The sequence below is a fragment of the Sebastes umbrosus genome, chromosome 8, assembly GCF_015220745.1.
Source record: "Sebastes umbrosus isolate fSebUmb1 chromosome 8, fSebUmb1.pri, whole genome shotgun sequence".
NCBI classification, from domain to species: Eukaryota; Metazoa; Chordata; class Actinopteri; order Perciformes; family Sebastidae; genus Sebastes; species Sebastes umbrosus.
In genome coordinates this window covers 34,353,392-34,378,554 of record NC_051276.1, presented here as the reverse complement: position 1 = coordinate 34,378,554, position 25,163 = coordinate 34,353,392, and the positions used below count along the sequence as shown (strand labels likewise).

Here is a 25,163-nt window from a genome sequence, read left to right as displayed (position 1 = left end):
TTCATTAGATTTTTTTAAATCAAATTTTTTATTTCCTCTGGTATTTATCATAACATCTATATATATTTTTTATTATTATTATTTTACTTGTACTATTCAGTGTTTATTATTGCTGCCTCTGAATACTTTAAGGTCACTGCTCACCAAAATAAACGCTGCTGGAAAAACTGTGTTTACAGAAAGGACAAAGAGAAGGAAATGTGATTTATTAAGGATTAAAACAAACAAACAGGTTAAATTTTCCTTTGTTCCATATTAACCTGCTACCAGAGATCAGTCTTATCTCAGCACTACACCTTGCGGTCGAGGTCCAAGTTTGCCAAGTGAGAATCTCTCTGATTCAGATTGTGTAATCAACCTGCTACTACTGCATACTACACACACACACTCACACACACACACACACACACACACACACACACACACACACACTGAACTTTAGAGTCCGGTTCAGGCTAACACCCTCCGAGCTGCTCTGACCGTTTAGAGCTACACGACACTCACTCAGCCGTCTGCAGTGAGGGAGGCTGGACGCACAAACAGCAAGCTCGTAAATCGGTTGACTGGGGACGGCTCTTAGGTGAGTTTAGATCAACGAATCGAGAAAGTGTTTTATACAGGCTAAAATCTTGGGGTTACTGCTGGTGGTGTGTTAATTTAAAGCTAAAAGCATGTTTACTGATGTTTCAGCGCAGCTGTTTTGTGTTCGTGTTGCATGAGTGTTACAGCTGAGTACTTGCAGATGGACCGTCTCTAGAGACTTCCAGATGTTTTCGTATTGACAAGCTCAACAGTAGCAGACCGGCTGCTCTTTATGAATGTAAACGGTGCTCATTCACAACTCCTAAAGTTCATCTTATAAACTATGAGAAGAAAATCTGATTTTAAGAGGTTTGGATGAGCCGACTCACGGCAACAGGAAACCACAAATCAGTCAACGTTAAATTAAAGCAAGAACATTGAGGAAGTATTTTGGGAAGAGATGCGTATCGGAGTACAAAAAGTGCCTCGGGTTTCCTGTGAACAGAAATGTCAGGGTCTTTCCTGCACTTGTATTTATTACAGGTAGTCCTGGCTATTTAATGCATTGCTCTCAACTCTCACATTCACAGTAAAAGTTATAAATTGTTTAGCTAAGAAAATAGCCCACATCATTAAGTGATGCACCGGTCTCAAGGTTTGTTTGAAGCACTATTCTTGTTAGCACCATATGTGAGAAGCTTATTCGACCTTGCTTGGACCTTGTAAGTACAAAAGGCAGCTGATATTACACCCCCCTTTTTATAGTTCGACACCTATCATTACTGAGCGATACATGAACACAAAGCGGTGAAACCAGAGAGAGGGAAACATCTACCCAATCCAAACAGCTTGTTGTACTGTAAACCTCCTGGGAGTAAGCGGCAGTAATTCCCACCCTGCTTGTGGTTGTGTAATCTGGAAGTTATGTAAGTCTTGGAGCAGTGTGTGTCCGTTTTGCTGAAAAAATCCTTTGTGGAAGGATCTTACAGTGCTTTGCATCCGCTTCTGTTTTATCTGCACTACTGAAACGATTAACAGTCTTTGCTCTCAACATGTGAGTAGGTGGAGTTTGTTCCTCTCAGAGCCGGAAAAATTATGCTGTTGTGTAGAGAATATGACAATAACCGTGTGCTCTGGTGCTATTTTGCATTGCCTATCACACAACAGTCTTACTCACCAAAGTCAACTGGACATTTGGCTTTTATCTTAATGGATTAAATAAATAAATTATGATTGAAAAGTCATTTAAAATAAGTGGTTAAACATTTGCATACGTCTTACTGCAAGGATCCACGTAAATATCGTTATCTGCCCATGTCCACAAAGGTCCATGTGGACCTCTGTGTGGAATGCGATCCAAACTTTAAGACTGTGCACGCCATCAGTGCATGTGAGGACACATCAGCAAATACCCAATGCAGTATAAACAGAAACCGCATGCATGCCTGCTAATTATACCGGGCCCTTTACGCTTGATTAGATAAGCGCTCCTTTCCTTTGACCAACATCATCTTACTTTGTGATTTTCAAACTAGAACAAAGTACTTTTTTTTTTTTAAACTTGTTCCAAACTCTCCACCAAAATGAGTTGGAAAGAATCTGTGGTGATAAAAAGACCATTTTACATCTGCCGTACTTACAGTACATCTCCAGTTTTTTTTTAAAGTTTGTTTGAACTGCCAACACGTCCTCTTCGATATGACTGTCTTCCTGCAAAACAGCTTCCAAATACCGGGCTGCACCGATGAGACTAAAATGAGAGGATCTAGAACGACAGGTGTTGCATGATAAAGATGAAACATGTTTCTGCTATTGCATGGTGCTTTTAATCTTAATTGATTCTAATTTTATATCAGGTAGTCTAATCTACAGTTTTAATTCTTCATGAGGTTCAACACCTGTGCAACACAGTAAGTCACCTCATTTTTATAAACCATTAATCATACTTTGCAAATGAGTCCAGCTTCCATATTTATGTTCGGTTAATTGTTAAATTGCATACTTTTGAATTCAACAAGCCTTGTTGAGAGAGACAGATCTAACATTCTTACATTTGTTGTCAGAATCTCTTTCAGAGATGTACCGACCAATCTTAGTGGCACTTGTGGTGCTGCTCGGCTTTTCACCCTTGGTAAAAGGAGGGAAGATCTTGGTGTACCCTGTGGATGGAAGCCACTGGATCAACATGAAAGTCCTCGTCGAGGAGCTTCACTCCAGAGGCCACGAACTCACAGTTATGCGGTCATTGGACAGTTGGTACATCAAACAAGAGTCCCATCTCTACAAGTCCATCACGATAAATTCCTCTTCTGGTTTTGATGAGGAAGGCTTTGGGTTGTTTGTAACCAAAATGGTGAACATGCGGCGGCACGGTGCTTCGCTTTGGGCTCGTATATCTGTAGAGTATGAACTGGTGGAACAGTTCTATCAGTTAAATAAACAGCTGATTCAGATGATGGGGGAGATGTTTGAGAATACCAAACTGATGCAGAGCCTCCGTGATGCCAAATATGATATGGTTCTGACGGACCCTGCGATTGGTGCAGGGGTGCTTCTGGGTAGCCGTTTGGGTCTTCCTCTTGTCTTCAACGTGAGGTGGACTATTCAGGGTGAGGGACATTACGCAATCGCACCTTCCCCACTGTCATATGTCCCAATACCTGGGTCCGAACTGACTGACAAGATGACGTTTCCCCGGCGGATCAAGAACTTATTTTACTTTTTCTTCACACGTCTTCAAATTTGGTATGTCACAGAACCGAACTACACACCATTTGTCCATCGTTACTTTGGAAATGATGTACATTACATGGAGCTGTTTCAGGCAGCAGACATCTGGCTGATGAGGAACGATTTCATCTTCGAGTTCCCACGACCCACAATGCCAAACGTCGTCTATATGTCAGGATTTCAGTGCAAACCCTCCAAGCCCCTGTCTAAAGAACTAGAGGACTTTGTCCAGAGCTCCGGTGAGCATGGCGTCATCGTTATGACATTGGGAACCCTGGTAGCAAAACTTCCCGAGGACATCACTGAGGGTATTGCCGCCGCTTTCGCCCAACTTCCTCAGAAGGTGATATGGAGGCACAAAGGCAAAAGACCATCCACCCTCGGCAACAACACCTTACTCTTGGACTGGCTGCCTCAAAATGACCTCCTGGGTCACCCAAAGACCAGAGTGTTTGTGGCCCACGGAGGCACCAATGGAATCCAGGAGGCCATCTACCACGGCGTCCCCCTGGTCGGCCTGCCCCTCATGTTCGACCAGCCTGACAACTTCTTCAGGATGGAAGCAAGAGGCGTGGCCAAAGTCCTGGACATTGCAACTGTGAACAAAGACAACTTCCTGGAGGCGCTGAAGGAGGTGCTCTATGACCCAACCTACAGGGAGAAGATGAAGACGCTGTCCAACCTGCAGAGAGACCAGCCCATGAAACCAATGGACCGGGCCATGTTCTGGATCGAGTTTGTCATCAGGCACAAAGGAGCGGCACATCTGAGGACTGAGTCTTACAAGATGTCCACGATCCAGTACTATTCGATTGACGTGGTGGCGTTTCTATTGGCAGTTATTTTGCTAGTATTTACCGTTTTTATTTATGCAGTTAAGTTTTTGTGGCGGAGAGTTTTTTCTGGAGGCAAAATCAAAAAGGAATGATGGATGTGCTACAGGATGCGTCACATTTTCTGGATCCGGATTTCTTGTAAAAAAAAAACAAAACCAACATTTGTAAACTGTTCTGTAGAGAGCAGGATACAAACAGCCTTACACTGGTACCACAACATGCAACATGAGTGCAGCTGAATGCGCTCACAAACCTCATATTGTTTAACGACTTCAGCTAAAGGAGGTCATGTTTCTGTTCTGTGTGTTTGTGTGTTTGTTGAGTGAAGCTTTCAGCTTTTAGTCAATATCCAGGAATATCTTTTGAAGGATTTCTTTCAGGTTTTTTGAATAAAGTATTCTCACAAACTATTGACCTTAAATGAAATCAAATGAATGAACAAATGGCATATGTATCTTGTGATTGTCTATCACTATGATGAGTCAATAATTGTTCATGATTTTTGGTGAGTATGTTGATGTTCATGTTCCACAAATTCATGTTTTCCAAATAATGATTTCAGGCTGTAAATAAAAACTAACAAAATGATTTAGTGAAGTTTTTGTTTTACATATATTAAGAGTTTGGTCTAATGCATTGCATAACAGTGGAATCTTTTTTATATATACTTTCGCATATATTCAATGACTCACAGTATTACATAAATAGTGTACAAGTATACAATAAAAACACAATGAAACATGGAAAATATCCCTATTAATGTCATAAAAATGATTCCAACTATATTGTATTTTAAAAAATACAAAACAATTTTCGCAATTAAATATTTAACTAATCACCTGTACAGATCTGATTAAGGTATGTGTTCTATGACAACTTTTTAGTTTTTAAAATGTCTCTTCCTTTTTGCCTTATTTTCAAGAAGGAATTGAAACAAACATTTCATAAATTAACACATTCTGTACATAGTTTACCCAACCCGCAATTTCTGTTGTCATCTTTGTCCAGTTATGTATCAAACATTTTATAATTTGTTAGGAAAGTGACAAGGTACATTTATTCTAGTACTGTACTTAAGTTACATTTTGAGATAATTTATGCTACTTTATACTTTTACTCCACTACATCAAATATTCTACTTTTTACTGCACCACATTTGTCTGTTAACTTTAGTTTCTATTTACTTTTGAGATTCAGATTACTAGTACAAAATATATTCAACAAATAAATGATGATGTATTATTATGGATAAAGATAAAACATTATTGATCCCTTAGTGAAGTCCACAAACTACCCAGCAGTATATTTTTTATACTAAAATATAAGATCACCTTTACCAGCTGCAACATTATACACTCTAAGAAAAATCTGTAAAAATACGGGCCAATGCACCGCGTTAATATGAAGGAATTTTCTGTTTTACCTGTATTTTTAAAACCGCGTTGCATTGTGGGAACAAGAACCTCCGCTAACGCGAAAGTTGGAAGAGGCAGAGACCATCACACACGGCAAAGTTTAGTTCAAATTTCGGATTTGGAGAAACCTTTTCTCACACTTCTGTGGTAAAAGAAAATCAACAATTAATGTCTAACCAAAATGATTTATGTTAAGGACTTAACGTTAGCTCAGTATCGTTTTAGTTGGAAAGATGTTTTTGTTGTTTAGTTCATCTGTTGTCGACCATTAACGTTACCAGATACGCCAGGAATGTTTTGCTGACTCATTTTGAGACTAACGCAAGTTTGGTATTATAATTTACGTTTTACCAAAGCTTATATTTTAGACTTCAGTGGACGTCAGGTAGAGTTAGCTCCAGTTTTAGCTTCAGGTGGTCCGCAAAGACTGATGACGTACAAATGCTAGCATTAGTGTCTGTTTTCCCTCCAGAATGTAGAGGTTGAGCCTGCTATTTGGCTCGGTACGGAGGATATACTGTAAATTTACATAAATTTACATTTTAGGGTTGAAGAAAATGTCCGTAAACATAACGGAAACGTACTGGTAATTTTCTGCCAGGACGTTATCTGTTTTTCTACGGATTGTTTTCTTAGAGTGTAGGGATGAACACATTAATGCATCAATGATTATAATATCTACTGTATTATTCTGAAAAAGGCCGTTCTGTATAATGAATACTTTTACTTTTGGTACTTTAAGTATATTTTGATGTTGATACTTTTGCACATTTACCTAAGTAAACATTTGATTCCAGGACTTTTACTTGTAACAGACTATTTCTACACTGTGGTATTACTACTTTTTATTGAAGCAAAATATTTGAGTATGTCTTCCAACACTGTTTGTTAAAATGTTCACTCTCAAAGTTGTATTTTCGGCCTTAAAAAAGAAAACAATGGACCATACAACTGTAAGTAACATATAGATGCTAATAGAGTGCTCCAGGGATGGCGTATTTTTATAGGCCAACCAGGAAGTTAGCATCCTCCTGGTTCCATCGACAAAAAGCCGATGGGATTGTTCCATTGGGTTCTGGATTATTGCAGAAAATGAGATCTGTGACAAACAAACGATTATGACATTTACACATTTTGTTCAGCAAGATAATCTTCACAAATGAAAACCACTTTAATGATTGAAATACCGCAGCGGGTGTTCTATACAGTTCACACCTGCCTACGACTTGCAGTTAGTACACCGATCAGCCATAACATTATGACCACCTGCCTAATATTCAGTAGGTCCCCCTTTTGCCGCCAAAACAGCCCTGACCCGTCGAGGCATGGACTCCACTAGACCTCTGAAGGTCTGCTGTGGTATCTGGCACCAAGCCGTCAGTAGCAGATCCTTTAAGTCCTGTAAGTTGCGAGGTGGGGCCTCCGTGGATCGGACTCGTTCGTCCAGCACATCCAACAGATGCTCGATCGAATTGAGATCTGGAGAATTTGGAGGCCGAGTCAATACCTCCAACTCGTTGCCGTCCACATGATGTAAAAGAAAACGTGATTCATCAGACCGGGCCACCTTCTTCCGTTGCGCCGTGGTCCAGTTCTGATGCTCACGTGCCCATTGTAGGCGCTTTTGGCGGTGGACACGGGTCAGCGCGGGGACCCTGACCGGTCTGCGGCTACGCAGCCCCATACGCAACAAACTGCGATGCACTGTGTGTTCTGATACCTTTCTATCAGAACCAGAATTAACTTTTCAGCAGTTTGAGCTCCAGTAGCTCTTCTATTCGATCAGACAACACGGGCCAGCCTTCGCTCCCCATGTGCATCAATGAGCCTCGGGTCTGACCCTGTCACCAGTTCACCGGTTTTCCTTCCTTTGACCACTTTTGGTAGGTCCTGACCACTGCAGACTGGGAACATCCCACAAGAGCTGGAGTTCTGGAGATGCTCTGACCCAGTCGTCTAGCATCACTATTTGGTCCTTGTCAAAGTCGCTCACATCCTTACGCTGGCTCATTTTTTCTGCTTCCAACACAAGTTCAAAGTTCAAAATGTTCACTTGCTGCCTAATATATCCCCCCTACTGCCAGGTGCCATTATAATGAGATAGTCAATGTTATTCACTTCCCCTGTTAGTATTCTTAATGTTATGGCTGATCAGTGTATATCTTTGTTATTCCTCTTTTGAGAGGTGAGCTAAACACTTGTAGAAAATAAAAATTTGACAGGTTTGTGCGGTAGCTCTATGGAGTTCCCAGTGTTAGCCGCCCATCACTGTTTGTCACTGAAAACTATCTATAGTCATCAAAAACCTTTCTAAAACTATAAGTGGCTGAAATTAGACAACTCTGTTTTCTATTTTTAAGTTCTTTATGTTCAGTTGTTTAAGTTGATGCATACTCTTGAACTCAAGAACTGTAAAGCCTTGTTCAGAGAGACAGATCTAACGTTCTTACATCTCTTGTCAGAATCTCTTTCAGAGATGTACCGACAGGTCTTGGTGGTACTTGCACTGCTGCTCTGCTCGTCACCCTCGGTAAAAGGAGGGAAGATCTTGGTGTTCCCCTTTGATGGAAGCCACTGGGTCAACATGAAAGTCCTTGTTGAGGAGCTTCACTCCAGAGGCCACGAACTCACGGTGATGCGGGCATCAGACAGCTGGTACATCAAGCCAGAGTCCCCTTACTACAAGTCCATCCATATGGATTCCTCAGGTGGTTTTGATAAAGAACGCTTTGGGTCATTTGCAACCAAACTGATGAACATGCGGCGGCAAGGTGCTTCGCTTTGGGCCCGTACATATCTGGAGTATGAACTGGTGGTACAGTTCTATGAGATGCATAAGAAGCTGATTCAGATGGTGGAGGAGTTATTTGAGAATACCAAACTGATGCAGAGCCTCCGCGATGCCAAATATGATATGGTTCTGACGGACCCTGCACATGGTGCAGGGGTGTTTCTGGCTCACCGTTTGGGTCTTCCGTTTGTCTTCAACGTGAGGTGGACTGTTCAGGGTGAGGCACATTATGCAATCGCACCTTGCCCATTGTCATATGTCCCAGTACCAGCTTCAGAGCTGAGTGACAAGATGACGTTTCTCCAGCGGGTCAAGAACTTTCTTTGCTTTATCTTCACACGTCTTCAAATTTGGTATGTCACAGAACCAAACTACACACCATTTGTCCATCGTTACTTTGGAAATGATATATATTACATGGAGCTGTTTCAGGCAGCAGACATCTGGCTCATGAGGAACGATTTTGTCTTCGAGTACCCACGACCCACAATGCCAAACGTCATTTACATGTCAGGATTTCAGTGCAAATCCTCCAAGCCCCTGTCTAAAGAACTAGAGGACTTTGTCCAGAGCTCTGGTGAGCATGGCGTCATCGTTATGACATTGGGAACTCTGGTGGAAAAACTTCCTGAGGACATCTCTGAGGACATTGCCGCTGCTTTCGCCCAACTTCCTCAGAAGGTGATCTGGGCGCAAAAAGGCAAAAGACCATCCACCCTCGGCAACAACACCTTACTCTTGGACTGGCTGCCTCAAAATGACCTCCTGGGTCACCCAAAGACCAGAGTGTTTGTGGCCCACGGAGGCACCAATGGAATCCAGGAGGCCATCTACCACGGCGTCCCCCTGGTCGGCCTGCCCCTCATGTTCGACCAGCCTGACAACTTCTTCAGGATGGAAGCAAGAGGCGTGGCCAAAGTCCTGGACATTGCAACTGTGAACAAAGACAACTTCCTGGAGGCGCTGAAGGAGGTGCTCTATGACCCAACCTACAGGGAGAAGATGAAGACGCTGTCCAACCTGCAGAGAGACCAGCCCATGAAACCAATGGACCGGGCCATGTTCTGGATCGAGTTTGTCATGAGGCACAAAGGAGCGGCGCATCTGAGGACAGAGTCTTACAAGATGTCCACGATCCAGTACTATTCAATTGATGTGGTGACGTCTCTGCTGGCAGTTATTTTGCTAGTATTTACTGTTTTTATTTCTGCAGTTAAGTTTTTGTGGCGCAGAGTTTTTTCTAGAGGAAAAGCCAAAAAGGAATGATGATGTGCTGCAAGATATTTGTGTCACATTTTCTGGTTACTGATTTCTTGTAAAGAAAACACTCCTAAACTGTTCTGATCTGTATTCAGAGTCCTGCGCAAGATACAAACAGTCTCACACTGTAAGGTAAAAAGGTCATGTTTCTGTTCTATGTGTTTGTGTTAGGTAGTTAAAGAGACGTCTAAAAAAAACTGTAAATAACTTAATGCAGTTTGGTGGAAAGTTAGACCTTGAGTCAAGTCTTCATGTTTTAGTCCAGATCCAGGAATGCTCTTTCAGTTTTTAATCAGAATTTGTCTTCCTGCTTTGCATTTCTGAGAGGTTACTGAAAACAAATATTCATGCTTAGTTTGCTTAGTGTCCAGTTCTGTATCAAATATCTTGATTCTGAATGTTGGATTTTCAGCATTAGGGTTAGCCTAAGGACAAGAACATTTTGAGTAAATTATTAATAATAGTTATTGTCTCTGTTACATAAAGGCTAACTACATTAAATGGTGACATATTAAATTACAGTTCTATTCCATGAAGCAAAGCCAAGCATCTTATTGGTATCTTCTTACACTACTTGTAAAGCTGAATTAGTTTTGGGTTATTGTAATCAGATGCAGCACTTGTAGGGTATTGCCACTGTCTTTGAAGTTTCTGTTTATTTCTCACATTCATTTACAGCTTTTTAACATGTGATTATGTTGAGATATAATATGCAATGATATTCTTCCATTGAGTTGTTACTGATTTTTTAAAGATTTTTATTTTTCGGCATGTTGCCTCTATTTGAGAGCCAACAGTGCCTCAACCATTAAGCTATCTGCTTTTTTAAATATATAAAATAGCAGCTTTACAACTATAATGAACTACTATGAACAAACATTTAATAAAGTAGTGTGTGTGTGTGGTGTGAGCACATCTTTATTTTGAACATTAAAATAATTGTTTTATCTTTTGGCACTTATGTACTGCAGTAATCTTGTTACTTATCACCTGACACATACGCCAACACAAATATATCTGTGATTAACTCAAATCATCTGATAACATTGGCCAAGTCACTGAATTGGTCGGGCTGTATTTGAAACAGATAGAATCAAAGGAGCTTAAAACATTTTACGATAACCCCAACACCTGTGCACCAAAAATGTTGAATGTAAAATGTTAGACCTTGAGTGAAGTTATAAGTTTGAAGTACATATAAAGGAATGTTTGGAAGGATGTTTTGCACTGACTCATGTATCTTGTGATTGTCTATCACTAGGGCTGGGTGATGAATCAATAATATGACTTTCAGTGATGATATGATGTTGTCATGTTATCGTTCGACAAATGAATGTGTTTACTGGAAGGCACAAAGACAAGAACATTTTTGTGTAAATGATTAATAATGGGTATTTGCCTCTGTTATATTAAGGGAAAATAAAATAAATGGTGACATATTAAATTACAGTTGTGTTCCTTGAAGCAGGTGTTGTCATTAACTACCAAAGCCAAGCAGCTTTGTTTGGTATCTTCTTACACTATAGCTGAATTAGTTTTGGGTTGATGTAATCAGATAGCACTTGTTGGACATCGCCATTGTGTTTGAAGTTTCTGTTTATTCCTCACCTACTTTTTTTACATCACAGCAGGTATCCTTTAGAGATAATTGTTGGCATGTTGCCTTTATTTGAGAGCCGAGAGCCGTGTGGAGAGACATGAAACCCAGAGACAGAGGGAGTATGACAACAAAGGTCCCCAGCCATAATCAAACCATGGACCTTGTGGCTGTGCATTAACCATTACACCATCTGGGCGCCCCTCATTTAGTTGGTTTTAAAATAAGATTCAGAAATATTGTTTATATATTTTTCCAGCAAAAGAAAAAACAAAATATAAAACTGCATCTTAATTTTGCTAAGACTTTGGAGGAGTCTAAAAACTTCTTAAAAAATATAGAATTGAATGGGATTGAATGAGTCCAAAGGGTTTGGGAAAATATGGACAAATATAATGCATAACATGACAATCTATGGCACAAGAATCACAAAACATTCTCCTGCAATCGTATCATGGAGGCGAATAAATCAAACAAACCATAATATTGTCAGTAAATATAACAGAAACAGTTATCTTCACTGGAAATGTAATTATTATAAATAACAATTATCAACGACAACTAATGCAACAAGCTGTATAACTATAATAAACTGCTATGAACTATAACAAACATTTGATGAAGTAGTGTGTGAGGTGTGAGCACGTCTTTATTATGAACATTATCTCGATGTTTCATCATTTGACATTTCTGTACCGCAATAATCTTGTTACTCATCACCCAACACATACGCCTACACAAATATATCTGTGATTAACTATAATCATCTGATAACATGAGTCAGTCGGGCTCTATTTGATACAAATAAAATCTATAAAACTCAAAATATTTGGCTATAACCGCACCACTAACTGTGCACACGGTGTACTCGGCCACCAAAGTAAAACTAACACGAAGGGCACATTAAGAATTTGAAGTTATCCTAGAGTAATTGGTCATTAACGATTTAACAACTTTTATGGGTTCAGGGAGAGAGCATAAGAACAAAGAGGAGAAAGGGTTTGTATTAAACTCACTGTTGTTGTACGGAGTAGAGAGAGAGGACTCTCCAGCAGTGAGCAGACGTCGGTCGTCCAGCTCCCTGTTCACGTCTGCCTCCCTGTGGTGGAGACAGGAAGGACTGCATGGAGACACATAGAGACAGAGATGTCAGGCGGTTATCAAGATACAGGAAACAGTCATGTCATTTTGAATTAGTTTACTTCACTCAGACCAATAACGAGGAGGTTATGTCTGTGTATAATGGTGCTGCCAAATGAAGTTTCATCACAAAAGGACTGCAAAAGAGGAGCACCGTGTCGAAACTTTCTACACTATCTGAGACACATACATTGTATTTGCCCAAACTAAATTCATGCATAGGAGTACAGTCATGAAGGAAAATTAAAACTTAACACCTATTTATTCTGTGAAGCTTTTTTAAAGTGTGTCGAGAAAATATATCCTTGTGCATGTGCAAACAAACACAGTCATCAGACAGTACAATACTATCATCGTTTTTTGACAGATGATTGTATGATGGTTTATATATATATTAGGCATGGTTCCATCCAAAATACCTGAATGGAAATGCCAGGGGAAAAAAAGCTGAAATATTGCATGTTTCTACTATATTGAACAAGAGAAGATGCAATAAAATCAGAGAATCATAAATAATACATGTAGAAAATATGACAAATATTTTAAAAGTCTAGTCGTTGTCTTAATCATTTGGTGCCATGTGGATAATCAGGTCCAGGCTCTGGGAAAGTGTAGTGGACATTTTTATTTTCACTTTATAGACAATTAAATTATAAATGAAAGATTGCAAACTGCAGGTATGACTTCCTTGTGCATGTGCAAACAAACACAGTCATCGGTCAGATGATTGCACAATGGTTGTTATATAAATTATATTAGGCATGTTTCCATCCAAAATACCTGAATGGAAATGCCAGGGGAAGTTTCTACGATATTGAACAAGAGAAGATACGATGAAATCTGACAAATTTGGCAGCTAAATTAAATCATAAATAATATATGTAGAAAATATGACAATTATTTTAAAAGTCTAGTCGTTGTCTTAAGGCTGGTGCCATGTGGATAATCGGGTCCAGGCTCTGGGAAGTGTAGTGGACATTTTTTAACAATTTTCTGACACTTTATAGACTATAAACAGTTTAGTCAAAAAAAGTACTTGACAGATTAATGAAAGTAATCATTACTTGCATCCCTTGAAATTATCATTTTCTTTTACCGGGCGGCCTAGTGGTCTAGGATAAATACAAATGAATGGCAACATGTGTCTTATTCTGTCTGAAAAGCTTTGTTTCCTGTCCATGTTTCCTGCCACTCTCTACAGTGAACTTTCTAATAAAATCTAAATGTCTAATATCTAAAAATAAAATATCAATCATGTCATTATAAATCTCCTGTGACCCTCATGTTGTATTACTGAAGACAGTTTTATCTCATAGTTTGTGCTCCTCTGAATAACACAAAATGACTCATTCTTGTATATATTCCCAGTGAAACCTTACCTTCTCGGACAGACCTTCTCCTCTCCGCTCACACCGCCGTTCTTGCAGGACGGCGGCCCGACGGCGGTGCAGAAGGCCGTCTCCAGGTAGCTGAGAGGCAGCGTCCTGTTCACCGGCCGGTGAATCCGAGCTCCGCTCCACCGGGTCAGAGCCTCCTTGCTCCCCACGTAGAAGTGAACAAGAGCCGGTAAGGAGTCGAAGGCCTCGCCCTCCAGGCCGAACCGGACCCGAGTGTACGTCTCGCTAGACTGAACCGCCGTCCTCCTGATGACGAAGTGAAGCGTTTTCTGCTCCCAGTGGTTGGTGAGGACGAAGTCGCCCTGACTGGACTGAGAGTCTCTGATGAGGAAGTCGCCGTGGTTCACCACCAGACTCTCGGACACCTGAGGGGGACATTGTGTTTTGTAGGTAAAGGATATGTTTATGTTGAGGTTAGCGTGAATCATTTTGGATGATGTTTTGCTTTCTTTACTAGACAAACTCAGTCCATGCTCACAATCTACCCCAACAACAAAAACATGACATTTATTTTCAATTAAATTAGTCCAAATTGGGAAGGAGGCTGACATAAATCTGTTTCTAATTCTGATTTACAATACAATAAAGAAGTACTGTAATGTCCAAACTATTAGCTTTCCCAGTTTGTGAAATGTTTTACAAATGCTGGTCTCATCTCTTTCTGGACACACAGGAGATGATGCATTTTTCCAAATAAAGGCGAGGCCCAATATTGACGTCAACCCTCCACCCTGTGAGTGTTGAGCCATCAAAGATTGTTGAATCAATCCAGAGAGCAAAGGCAGATATAAAATGAGGATTTCAAAGTGCAATTTTACGGCTCTCTAACATCTAAACTACAGCTGCTTACAGAGGAATAGTATATGTTCATCCTAACGCTGTTGTATTGTATCGCAGAATAATATTGTATACATTCAATCATTCCTCTATTTGTCTAAATAATTACTTTTTACTGTATTAACAATGCTACTGAGAAGGATTCCTCCTTTTTGATTTTTTGTTTTTTTTCACACATTTTATGAATATAGATTTCCTGAACAATATTTTGCCTTTAAACTAAGACTCAGTTGAGCTGGAGTTTGAACAGAGCTCCCTCTTGTGGTTGAACCACTACATGACTCTGATTCCTGAGACTTTCAATGGTAAATCCACTCTAAAATACAATTCAGATGTTTTAATTTAATGTAAAACTCAATTTTAAAGTAAAGTCCAAATAGCCATCTTTATTTTGGATCAAATTCCTGCTTTCATTAATTTCTATTTCTTAGCAAAAAGCACATCATTCAGGTAGTAAATTAACTAAATTGAAATTGTGAAACTTAACTGTCAAAGACTTGAAAGTCCTGTGAAAGACTTTTTTACACTCTGCTAGCTTTAAAGCATGAATGATTTGTTGGTGTATTGGTGGCTAGCTTTCTATAGCTAACAAGCTACGACATTTACAGCAAAAATGCAAGAAAAACATTTAAAGTTTTGTGTTTTCCAAGTGTTTGTGTGTGTGTGTGTGTGTGTGTGTTTACTTTTATTACAACGTGGGGACCGGCAGTAAATCTGGTCACTATGAGGACACACTTCCCATTTAGGGACAAAAACAAAGTCCTCACATGGTAAAAGACGAAAGTTTGAAATTGAAGCTAAAGGCTTTTACACAGCGGGGGCATAACGAATAAACAACACGAAAATGTGAAATACTCGTCGGCAAATATTTTGCATCAAAACTATTCATACCGACAGCGATGCAAATTTGCGACAGTAGCCTAAACCAGCTATTCTCAACCACCGGCCGCAGAGCTACTGCTGCTATTCTGTCTTTCAGAGGTTGTAGCGGGCTCAGTTTTAAAGCTAGTGAGTGAAGATACTGGTTTCACATGAAACTAGAAAACCTGATGAATCCATCGGTACCAACCATGTCATTCTAACTTGTCATGAAGGAGGTTAAATAACGCTCCAAACTTAGGCTAAATTTTGGCGAAAGGAGTCCCTTGACCTCTAGATCAGTGAATGTAAATGGGTTCTATGGGTACCCACGAGTCTCCCCTTTACAGACATGCCCACTTTATGATAATCACATGCAGTTTGGGGTCAAGTCATAGTCAAGTCAGCACACTGACACACTGACAGCTGTTGTTGCCTGTTGGGCTGCAGTTTGCCATGTTATGATTGGAGCATATTGTTTTATGCTAAATGCAGTACCTGTGAGGGTTTCTGGACAATATCTGTCATTGTTTTGTGTTGTTAATTGATTTCTATAATAATAAATATATACATACATTTGCATAAAGCAGCATATTTGCCCACTCCCATGTTGATAAGAGGATTAAATACTTGACAAATCTCCCTTTAAGGTACATTTTGAACAGATAATTAGGCTATGTCCTCCTAAGTGACATAAAACATAAATATTGTGTGAGTGTTTGAGGCCGACCTCCCAGGGGATACGTCCGTGGTACCAGGCGTGGCTCTTCAGGTTGCTACCGCTCAGCTTCAGCTCCTCCTCCAGCTGCTTCCTCAGTTTGTCCGACGGCGGCTCCAACCAGAACTTGTCTTTGGAGAACTTAAAGGGCATCACAGGCGCACAATCAGACAAAAAAAAAACAACAAAACCAACACACAAGAACAAGAACATCAGTTTACACCATTCATGTAGCTTCTTCTGGCTTTGGGTTCAAATCCCAACTTCGCCTACTGTCTTTCAACCTTCCGGTAAAAAAGCAAACCTCTCTCTTCTTAAAAAAAGCTGCTTGAAATGTTTGCCCTCTGAGAGAAAAAAGTATTGTGGGTAAATCTAGTCAAGCTGCAGCCCTTTTTCAGCTCTGTTTTTGTGTGAATGTGTGCACTAACAAGAGGACAGAGGAGGGAGGACGGACAGCTCTGGCATTCCCACACTGGCATCCACACTGGCGACACCAAGGGGCCCCGAGACCCAGACCCCATGCTGGATGGAGTCTTGGCCTCGTCGCCGTGGCAACGTCATTGTGCGACGGGGGTCATCACTCAGCGGCGCTTTGTCTGACGCGTCTTTACACAAACAGACGAAGATACTGTATATCAAGAGTTTGCACCGACGACGGGCTGGGAATGCTTTTGTTTTCACACACTAGTTACTGTTATTACGCCGTTTTATAGGTGACATGTTGTTTTTCTTCTCCAGGACGCCTCCCTACCCTTCGCTTTTTTGGCATAATGGTTTGTCCCACTGGACTGTGAATCAAGGGCTGGGCACCGGGCCAGGACTACTTCAAAACAACATGAAGGGGGGTGGTGGGGGAGACCTGGAAGCCCCTAATGAATAGCTTTAATTTCATTAGCATTATCATTCATTGCCAGCTTGTCCCTTTCAGACAAGTGTGTTTGTCAAGTATCCAATTATAAGTCAATGAACTGGAAATTCTCTCGCTCTCGGCGTCCACCTTTTCCAGGCGGAGCCGTCGGCCGAATCAAGGCCGTATCGAGGCCACCGCCGCGGTTGCCAGCAGCAACTGCAGCAGCAGCTTCAAAGTATTTCGCCGCATTCCCCGAGTCCTTTCTGTCACCCGGTCCTGATTGAATTAGAGCCTGAGTGTCGTGTGTAGAGGATCACAGCAGCAGCAGCGGAGTTTTAATTTAACCTTCGGTGCAAAACAGAAAGTGTCTTGTCTCACAAGAGGAAGAGAGAACAGCAACATCGTGGCAAAAAAAAAGGAAGCCACGCATTTATAAGATGCATAAGTGTGAGATGAAAATAGATTTGTAAAGTAAAGAGGAAGTTTTACCTTCACATATTCTCCACTGCTGCTGTCTGTCAAGTCCTGCTGGCTGAAAGACAAAAGAAACATTGCTTACATATAAGGATTTACTGTTACATGCATCTTCTCAATTCTTATATATTTGGTAGGGCTGTCAAAGTTAACGTGACAATAATGCAAATTCATTTAAATGCCACTAATGACAGATACTGGTATCATATGAAACTCGAAAACCTGATGAATCCATTGGTATCAACCATGTCTTACTAGCTTGTCGGGAAGGAGGTTAAATAACGCTCCACACTTACGCTAAATTTTGGCGAAGAAAAAACTTTGGTTAAAATAAAAGTTAAATCGTTTTTTTAAATATATAATTTTCCTCCACAGAACTATGTAATTTAGTAATAATGTGAATGAAAATAAATAGTCATTAACTTGAGAGAACAGTTCTAATTAAACAAAATAAATAAGACTCTAAATTACAGAGCAATTAATTATAATCAATTGAAATTAGAACCAATTTAACAATGTAAGCGTTTGCCTTTAAGCATCAGATTACATCGTTCTTTCCAGGAGACTTCCAAGGACATTATTATTAGGAGGTTGTGGAGCTCTTAAAATAAATATGATACAGGCAACAGTCGTCAGTAATGATTCATAGTTTAACACTGATCTGCTTCGTCAGGGTTGTGTTGGGTGTGGTTTGGTCAGATTTGAGTGACGGTGGCATCTCCGCAGTAACATCAGCAAACAACCCAACAACTGATCTGATTCAGGTTTTTATATTACTCAAATCTGGGTGGTGTGTGGGAAGTTCTCAAATGATAAATAGTGTCCAAACACAAGAACTCAAGACCTAATTTCTTTAACGCATTAACGCAAATGTGTTTTTTTGGGTTATAGCGGGCTCAGTTTTAAAGCTAGAGTGATATTGATACTGGTATCATATTAAACTAAAAAAACCTAATGATCCATTGGTACCAAACTAAAAAGTTTGAAAAATGTCCAAAAAAAAAGTCTGAAACATTTGTAGAAATGTCGGAAAAATGTCAGAAAAAAGTCTTAAAAATATTCGAAAAAATTTCCCCAATAATTCAGAAAATGTCAGAAAAAAGTCCTAAAAATTTCCGAAAGAAAGTTGAAAAAAAAGTTTGAAAAATCCCCCAAAAAATCCAGAAAAGAATCAGAAAATATTAAAAAAAAGTCAGAAAAAATATTCGAAAAATGCCCAAATATAGTTTGAAAAATGTCTGAAAAAAAAGTCTGAAAAACGTAAAAAAAAATGGCACACTGACAGCTGTTGTTGCCTGTTGGGCTGCAGTTTGTCATGTTATGATTTGAGCATATTGTTTTATGCTAAATGCAGTACCTGTGAGGGTTTCTGGACAATAGTTAGTTGATTTCCAATAATAAATAAAGTTGCATAAAGCAGCATATTTGTCCACTCCCATGTTGATAAGAGTATTAAATACTTGACAATACTTGAAGAGATTTAAAAAAGTATGTTGTATGCAATTAATCACGATTAACTATGGACAATCTTTATTTAATCAGGAAATCCCCTGAGATAGAATCTCTTTTACGAGCTGGGCCAAGACAGCACACCTTACCGTTTAAATAGACATAAAACAACAACAGTCAGGAGATCAAATCATCAAACACACAAAGGAAGAGACTAAAACTAGCTCACATGAAGCAGTTTGATAGAGAATAAGTAAACACGATTACAAATCCAACCAGATATTTGACGCCAACTTTTCAGTACTTTTCATACTTGATGCTGCAGACACATTGTGGTTGCTAACGAACAAGTATTGAGGTTCAGTACTCAGCCCTAAGTACTGTAATAGCATTACTAATAGTAGTTGTAGTAACAGTAATAGTATGAGTAGTAGACAAGGCAGAACATACTGTTTTCTATCTGTTGCACAATTCTCTGACAGCAGCAGTGTGTTAATGTGACACCACCCAGCAACCGCTTGCCACACAACAAACTCCTCCGTGGGAGGACGGGGGGGGGGGGATATTCTGCTGCTGTGTGAAACCTCATAATCTGTTAAACAGTCTGTTCTTCAGGACTGAAGCAAAGGAAGCGTCTTTTCTCCCCCCCCGGTGTCCCCGATGTCCACCAGCTGGCTTCTCACCAGCTCTGAAGGCTTCTGGGAGCCACAAACAAAACTCAGCTGCACATTAACAACTTTCAACCCATGTCAGAGAAAAAGGGGAAACTGCAGTTGCGTGGTTTCTCTCTGAGGGCAGGGATGTGTCGCGTCAGTGAAACCACACATTGGCAGTGTAACTTGTTTTGGGGTCTACGTGCTGCATATTTCCATGAGTAACGTCGAGGGAGGCGACCTTTTGTTCCCAAACACAAACCCCTCCGAGAGCAAACACACACACACACACAGACAGATGTGAACACACAAGTAAAACATGAGAAACTCCCCGACAGTCAGAAGCTCATGTAGTCGCTTTAATATTTGAGCTCATCGGTTGACATCTAATGATTTCCTGATTAGGGTAAACTCCGGTTTAGGACGCATTCATTTATGAGATTTTCTTTTCTCATAACATGTTTTGTTTCCTCTGATTATGAAATAATAATTTCATCAGCACAAAGATATTATATCATGCTATAATAAGAGCTCCAAAAGAAAACAAGTTTGATTTATTGAGATCATGAAGTAACTTCCTCATGACAACGAGAAAAACTATCTGACAGCATTTCATCATCTGGCCGTCATTACAAGTGAAGCACTGGTCCAACACAGAGTATTAGTTCTCTGGTCCGTTACGTCAGGTAACGGTTCTCAAACTTTTTACACCACGTACCACCTCAGTAAATATTTGACTCTCCAAGTACCAGCATTATGACCAGGGGATGGCAATACATTTTCCTGGGGAGTCACATGAGAAACCCAGATTGTTGCCGGGGGTCAAACAAACTACATTTTACAAGATTACTTTTGAACACATCATGATAACGTTGTAATGTACCTTCGCCCAATCGTAATTTTTCCTGAGCCGACTTTGAACGCCTCATAACAATAACTCAATGGCACCTCCGTTAACGTTCGTATCTCCGGTATTTATCCAGTCAGGACTGTGCTGCCCACCGGCTGCTAACAGCTAAGGTTACTAACTCTCTTCTTGCTGATTTCAACACAGGTTTGTTGTTCACAGTGTCGCATTATCATGGAAAAATAGGGTGCGTCCCCTCAGGTTTAGTAGCGCCACCTTGGTGAGCGCTTTTTTTTTCTCTTCACCGTGGCTCCGGTCCAAAACAAACTGAAACAAGATACAGCGTGCGTATGCGTCATTGTGCAGCGTAACTGTGGGAAAGCCTCAATACAGAGGAATCGATAGTCAGAGATTCCTCCGCGTACCACTAGAAAGAACATGCGTACCACCTGTGTTTTGAGAACCATAGTTTGAGAACCACTAGGTTACATTGAATACTTTTAATGTGGACATTTTTGCATTCGGTCAGAACAAGTGACGTAGTGTATCGAGCGGGGCGTTATTGAACGTTTTCATCCAGGAGACCGCTGTTTGTCTCCCGTGTAAAACCAAAAGTAAATGTTGCGTTTACGCTTTTTATGTAACGTTGCGTAAGAAAGTCCGGCGGATTGTTAATTATCTACGCTAATTTACGTTGTTACGTTATTATTTGAACGCAAGCCACGGTGTTTTTCTAACCTTAACCAGTAGTTTTGTTGCCTAAACCTAACCAACCATTTCACAACTTTAACCGCGTTGCATTGTGGTCTTCTTAACCCCTTGAACTCTGATACCCTGAAGTTAGAAATGAAATAGGTTCAAAGAGAAATATCATTATTCAAGATGAATGTTTTTAACAGCTGTCGCATTAACTGTATATCAAATGGAAAAACTGTATTTTAGAAGTATTTTAGCATGATTTTATACTTTTAGTTTCCTTAGTCTACCTGATATGTTTGAAAGTATTTTTTGTAAATTGTCATGTAGAATATCTAGAATATTGTGAAGCCATTCACATAAACGGTCTGTCACGTTGTGAACTTTGATAGTGCACATAACATCTCAGATTTTAGATTATGAAATAATTATTTTATCAGCACAAAGATATAATATCATGCTATTATACGAGATAACGTAGGTACGAAGGTAACTTCCTTATGACCACGAGAAAAAGTATCTTACAACATTTCATCATCTGGCCCTGATTACAAGTAAAGCACTGGTCCAACACAGACTATTAGTTCTCTGATCACGTTAAACATTGCTGCACTTTAAGTATGTAATCTTAAAGGGGACATTTGATACTTATTTTCAGGTTCATACTTGTATTTTGGGTTTCTACTAGAACATGTTTACATGCTTTAATGTTCAGAAATCATTTTATTTTTCTCTTCCTGTCTGTCTGAAACGCTCCGTTTTAGCTCCTGTCTCTTTACGACCTCCTCCCAATAAAGCCCAGTCTGCTCTGATTGGCTTGCAAGAAAAATATGGTGCACCTTTGCAAAGGTAGTTCTCAAGGTCGTGTCTAGAAAGTAACTCTTGCAAGATGGTTAAGTTTAGGCATTGCCCATAAAGATTGAAGCAGCAGCGGGTAGAATTGGAGCAAATATGATTCAAAAAAAGTTGTCTTTAGAAAACAGTCGCAGTATTCTCACAAAAGTACATGAGAAAAAGTCATGTTCCTCTGTGTCCTCCGGTGCTCCTAACGACCTCTGCAAGATTTTACAGCCCGGAGGAAAACAACCAATCAGAGCCGAGCTGGAGCATTGCCGTCTCTGAGCAGCTGTCAATCACTCGCGAACTCCGACCAAACGGTCAAACTAGGCAGCGCTGATCAAATATGAATCAATATTATGTTACTGTAATGCCTATTTCTCTCCTCAAATGTTCTCAGAATCATCTCGTAGTGCACGGTTTAGCTGTAAAATGAGAAAGTTTGTGAGCCGGCAGCCATGTTGAGATCGCTTGAGGAAACACCATGTACCGCAAACGGGTCTCTTACTCACAACCTCAGACACCTAGGGCAGGTCATGGTGAGCTTACTGCTCGGGGGAAACTACCACTTCACACTATGACGTCACCAGGGTTGCATGTAAAGGAACATTTCAAACTACTGTCAAAAATTCAGTTTCCGAGACAAAATTCTGAGACTTTGCTTCACTTTTCTTCATCTAGACAACACAGAGATGTCAGTCATTTATTTTAATAAAGATTGATTGCTCCATAAGTGACAAACTAATGTTTAAAAATGATTGATTTCTGCAATGGTTCACATGAGGAGAGAATTCAAATTACTGTCAAAAATGCAGTTTTTGAGATACAATTCTGAAATCCCCCCCCCCGGCCCCTCTACATCTACCATGACCTCGACATTTTATCATCATCAACATAGTTGCGAGAATTTGCAGTATCTGTGTACAGTACTGTTTACACTAAAACATTTTGATGCACTGTGGGCTCAATTTTTGATAATTAAAAGATCTGTGTGGATGGTTTGTGGAGGACAGTCTGAAAATGCAGCGTAGAAAGTTTGGTGTCAATTAAGCAAACGGCTGATTTGTTTTCAAAGTTTTAAACTTTAGGCATTTGCTGCAGCGCCACCATCAGGACTATCAGCACCACAGAGTCAGCTGAGGAAGCTCAGCATCCGACTGGACCTATGTGCAAAGTTGGGTTTATTTTCACGCATGAGAAGGCAGATTTTCCGAGGAAAATGATGAACAAAGACGAGTGATGATCACTCCTTCACAGGTGCAACCAGGAGGAGGGAGGAGCCTGTCCTGAGCTCTAATCAGCCACAACAGGTGATCACACCTGTGTGGTGGAGGTGGAGGTGGAGCAGCTTTTAAAAGCTTAACCCTGGGAGCTCACACAGGAGATGAAAGCTTCACTGTGAACATGAAGGTCTAGAGTCCCGCACGGTCGCACCAGAATTTAAAATTCAATCAATTGAATTCACTTTTTTGGGGGTGGAAGTTGGTCAACCTTTGGTGAACTTTGACGAGTGAATTTGTGCCGCTGAGCAACAGCAAACAGAGAGACCTCTCTGAGGGAACACAGAGGTCGTGTTGCACCATCCAGTTTTATTCAGCCTCCTCTGTGGGAGTACAAGCTGCTCCACAAAAGAGGCACACAGTGATGAGACACAAGTCAATGGTACAAATACATCTTTTGAATAAACTGTGTGAACTTATTGTTCCGTCCAAGTTCCTTAAAAGTTTGTTGTTACGTCTGCTAATGGACGGCAATATTTCACAACTTGTTCAGCTAATAAGATTTATTGGTGAAGGACAGCTGTAGATATCGGCGAACCACAGCCACAGTGAGCCTCTCCACTGCTAGATAACATGTCGTGGTCCAAACAGTCCAGCGAGGGGGTGAACTCCCTCCGCCTGGGGGCCGCGCTCCCCCCAAAACCAGCATCACATTTTTACAGCACTTCCTGCTCCTTCAGCCAGCAGCTCTTACACCACCGCATGAGACTCACTCATAACATCCACAAACACACAGCGGAGGAGACACACTGGCTGTGGTTCAAAGCTCCCATCATAACCAAAAACAAATGTGACACCTCCACCTCCACAGAGCAGAGCAGAGAGACTGTTGAGGTTTACTACACAGAAACAAACCAAGTGGAATAAGAAACACAGTCGGTGACTTTTTAAAATGAAGGTCGAGGTTAAACCTCCACAACCACTTCTGCTTCACTAACTGGAAAACAGAAGTCATGAAAGTACAGGTCAGGAAACCACCAGCTCAGCTGCTCCGAGTCCGGTCAGCGACAATCAAACTGTGAACTAGTGAATGCTGATCCTCTATGGTGACGGTTTGGTTTAGGCAAGAGCGCTTTTGGTTTCACAGAGACCAAATAAAAACATAAAGTTGCTGAGGTGTACAAATTGATCTTTTCCGTCTTGAAAGCTGCCACTTCCATGCAGAGAATCGCAAAGTTGCTTTCACTTTGACTCGGCACACAAATCCCTTCTCCTCCGGTTCAATGACTTTATAAACGTCACCATTTTTGTGGACTTTATTTACCATATTCTGTAGGGTCTTTTTGGCCCAGATGTCAACAAACATCAGTCAGTCCTCTCACGTTAACCTGTCCATCCCAACAAATGCCCACACAGGCAGCCTGCATTTTTGATATCTTGGAAACGGTCCGAGATCACTATACTCGCAAGCGCTCTCAGATTGGTTGTTTTGGTCCGCACCAGAGTACGATTACTGCGTTCACAACTGCCCAAACGAACAGCACCTGTGGTTGAAATGCAGCGGAGTTCGATTAAATCTGCGATTGTAAAAAGTCTCTATATCCTGACAGTAGTGCATGAGACAGGTAATCTGAAAAAAAAAATCATGTTCCTCCGGTGTCCTCCGGTGCTCTTAACGGCATCTGCAAGATTTCACAGACCGGAGGAAAACAAGTGATTGATAGCTGCCGTCTCTGAGCAGCTGTCAATCACTCACAAACTCCGATCAAATGGTCAAACTGAAATCTTATAGTTGAGACCAAAACGAGTAGTCAACTAATCAACTTAAGAGGGGGCATTTCTACATAAATATAAACTTAAAGTCGACTGAAGACATTTACACACTAGATTTTCCAGAAAATTATTAATTAGAGTGAATATTAAAGTAGTATTACTGCAAAAAAAAAACAATTACTGCAAAGCAATCAGATACTGATCCATCGCATTGGGTTTATACATCTACCTTACTCAGTACATAGTCTTTGCTGTGTGATGAA

The 25,163-nt window shown here is 40.5% G+C and overlaps 3 protein-coding genes across 5 annotated transcripts in view; 2 read left to right on the top strand and 1 right to left on the bottom strand.

The window, feature by feature from the left end:
- sh2d3cb (SH2 domain containing 3Cb) overlaps positions 1–25,163 on the bottom strand; it is a 39,488-nt gene that overhangs the window by 6,444 nt on the left and 7,881 nt on the right. For 2 of the 3 annotated variants that reach the window (XM_037777864.1, XM_037777866.1), the window contains 4 exons: positions 17,441–17,483; positions 16,114–16,242; positions 13,671–14,053; positions 12,168–12,271 (listed from right to left, as the gene is read on the bottom strand). In XM_037777864.1, the coding sequence (XP_037633792.1) occupies positions 12,168–12,271; positions 13,671–14,053; positions 16,114–16,242; positions 17,441–17,483 (659 nt within the window). The remainder of the gene's footprint in view (positions 1–12,167; positions 12,272–13,670; positions 14,054–16,113; positions 16,243–17,440; positions 17,484–25,163) is intronic. The other variant, XM_037777865.1, reaches the window with a different exon arrangement.
- Positions 471–10,998, top strand: LOC119492961 (UDP-glucuronosyltransferase 2A1-like). Its single transcript, XM_037777890.1, has 2 exons — positions 471–580; positions 7,966–10,998. The coding sequence occupies exon 2, from the start codon at positions 7,980–7,982 to the stop codon at positions 9,558–9,560; it is 1,581 nt and encodes a 526-aa protein (XP_037633818.1). The 5' UTR covers positions 471–580; positions 7,966–7,979; the 3' UTR covers positions 9,561–10,998.
- Positions 501–4,674, top strand: LOC119492962 (UDP-glucuronosyltransferase 2A2-like). Its single transcript, XM_037777891.1, has 2 exons — positions 501–580; positions 2,586–4,674. The coding sequence occupies exon 2, from the start codon at positions 2,600–2,602 to the stop codon at positions 4,178–4,180; it is 1,581 nt and encodes a 526-aa protein (XP_037633819.1). The 5' UTR covers positions 501–580; positions 2,586–2,599; the 3' UTR covers positions 4,181–4,674.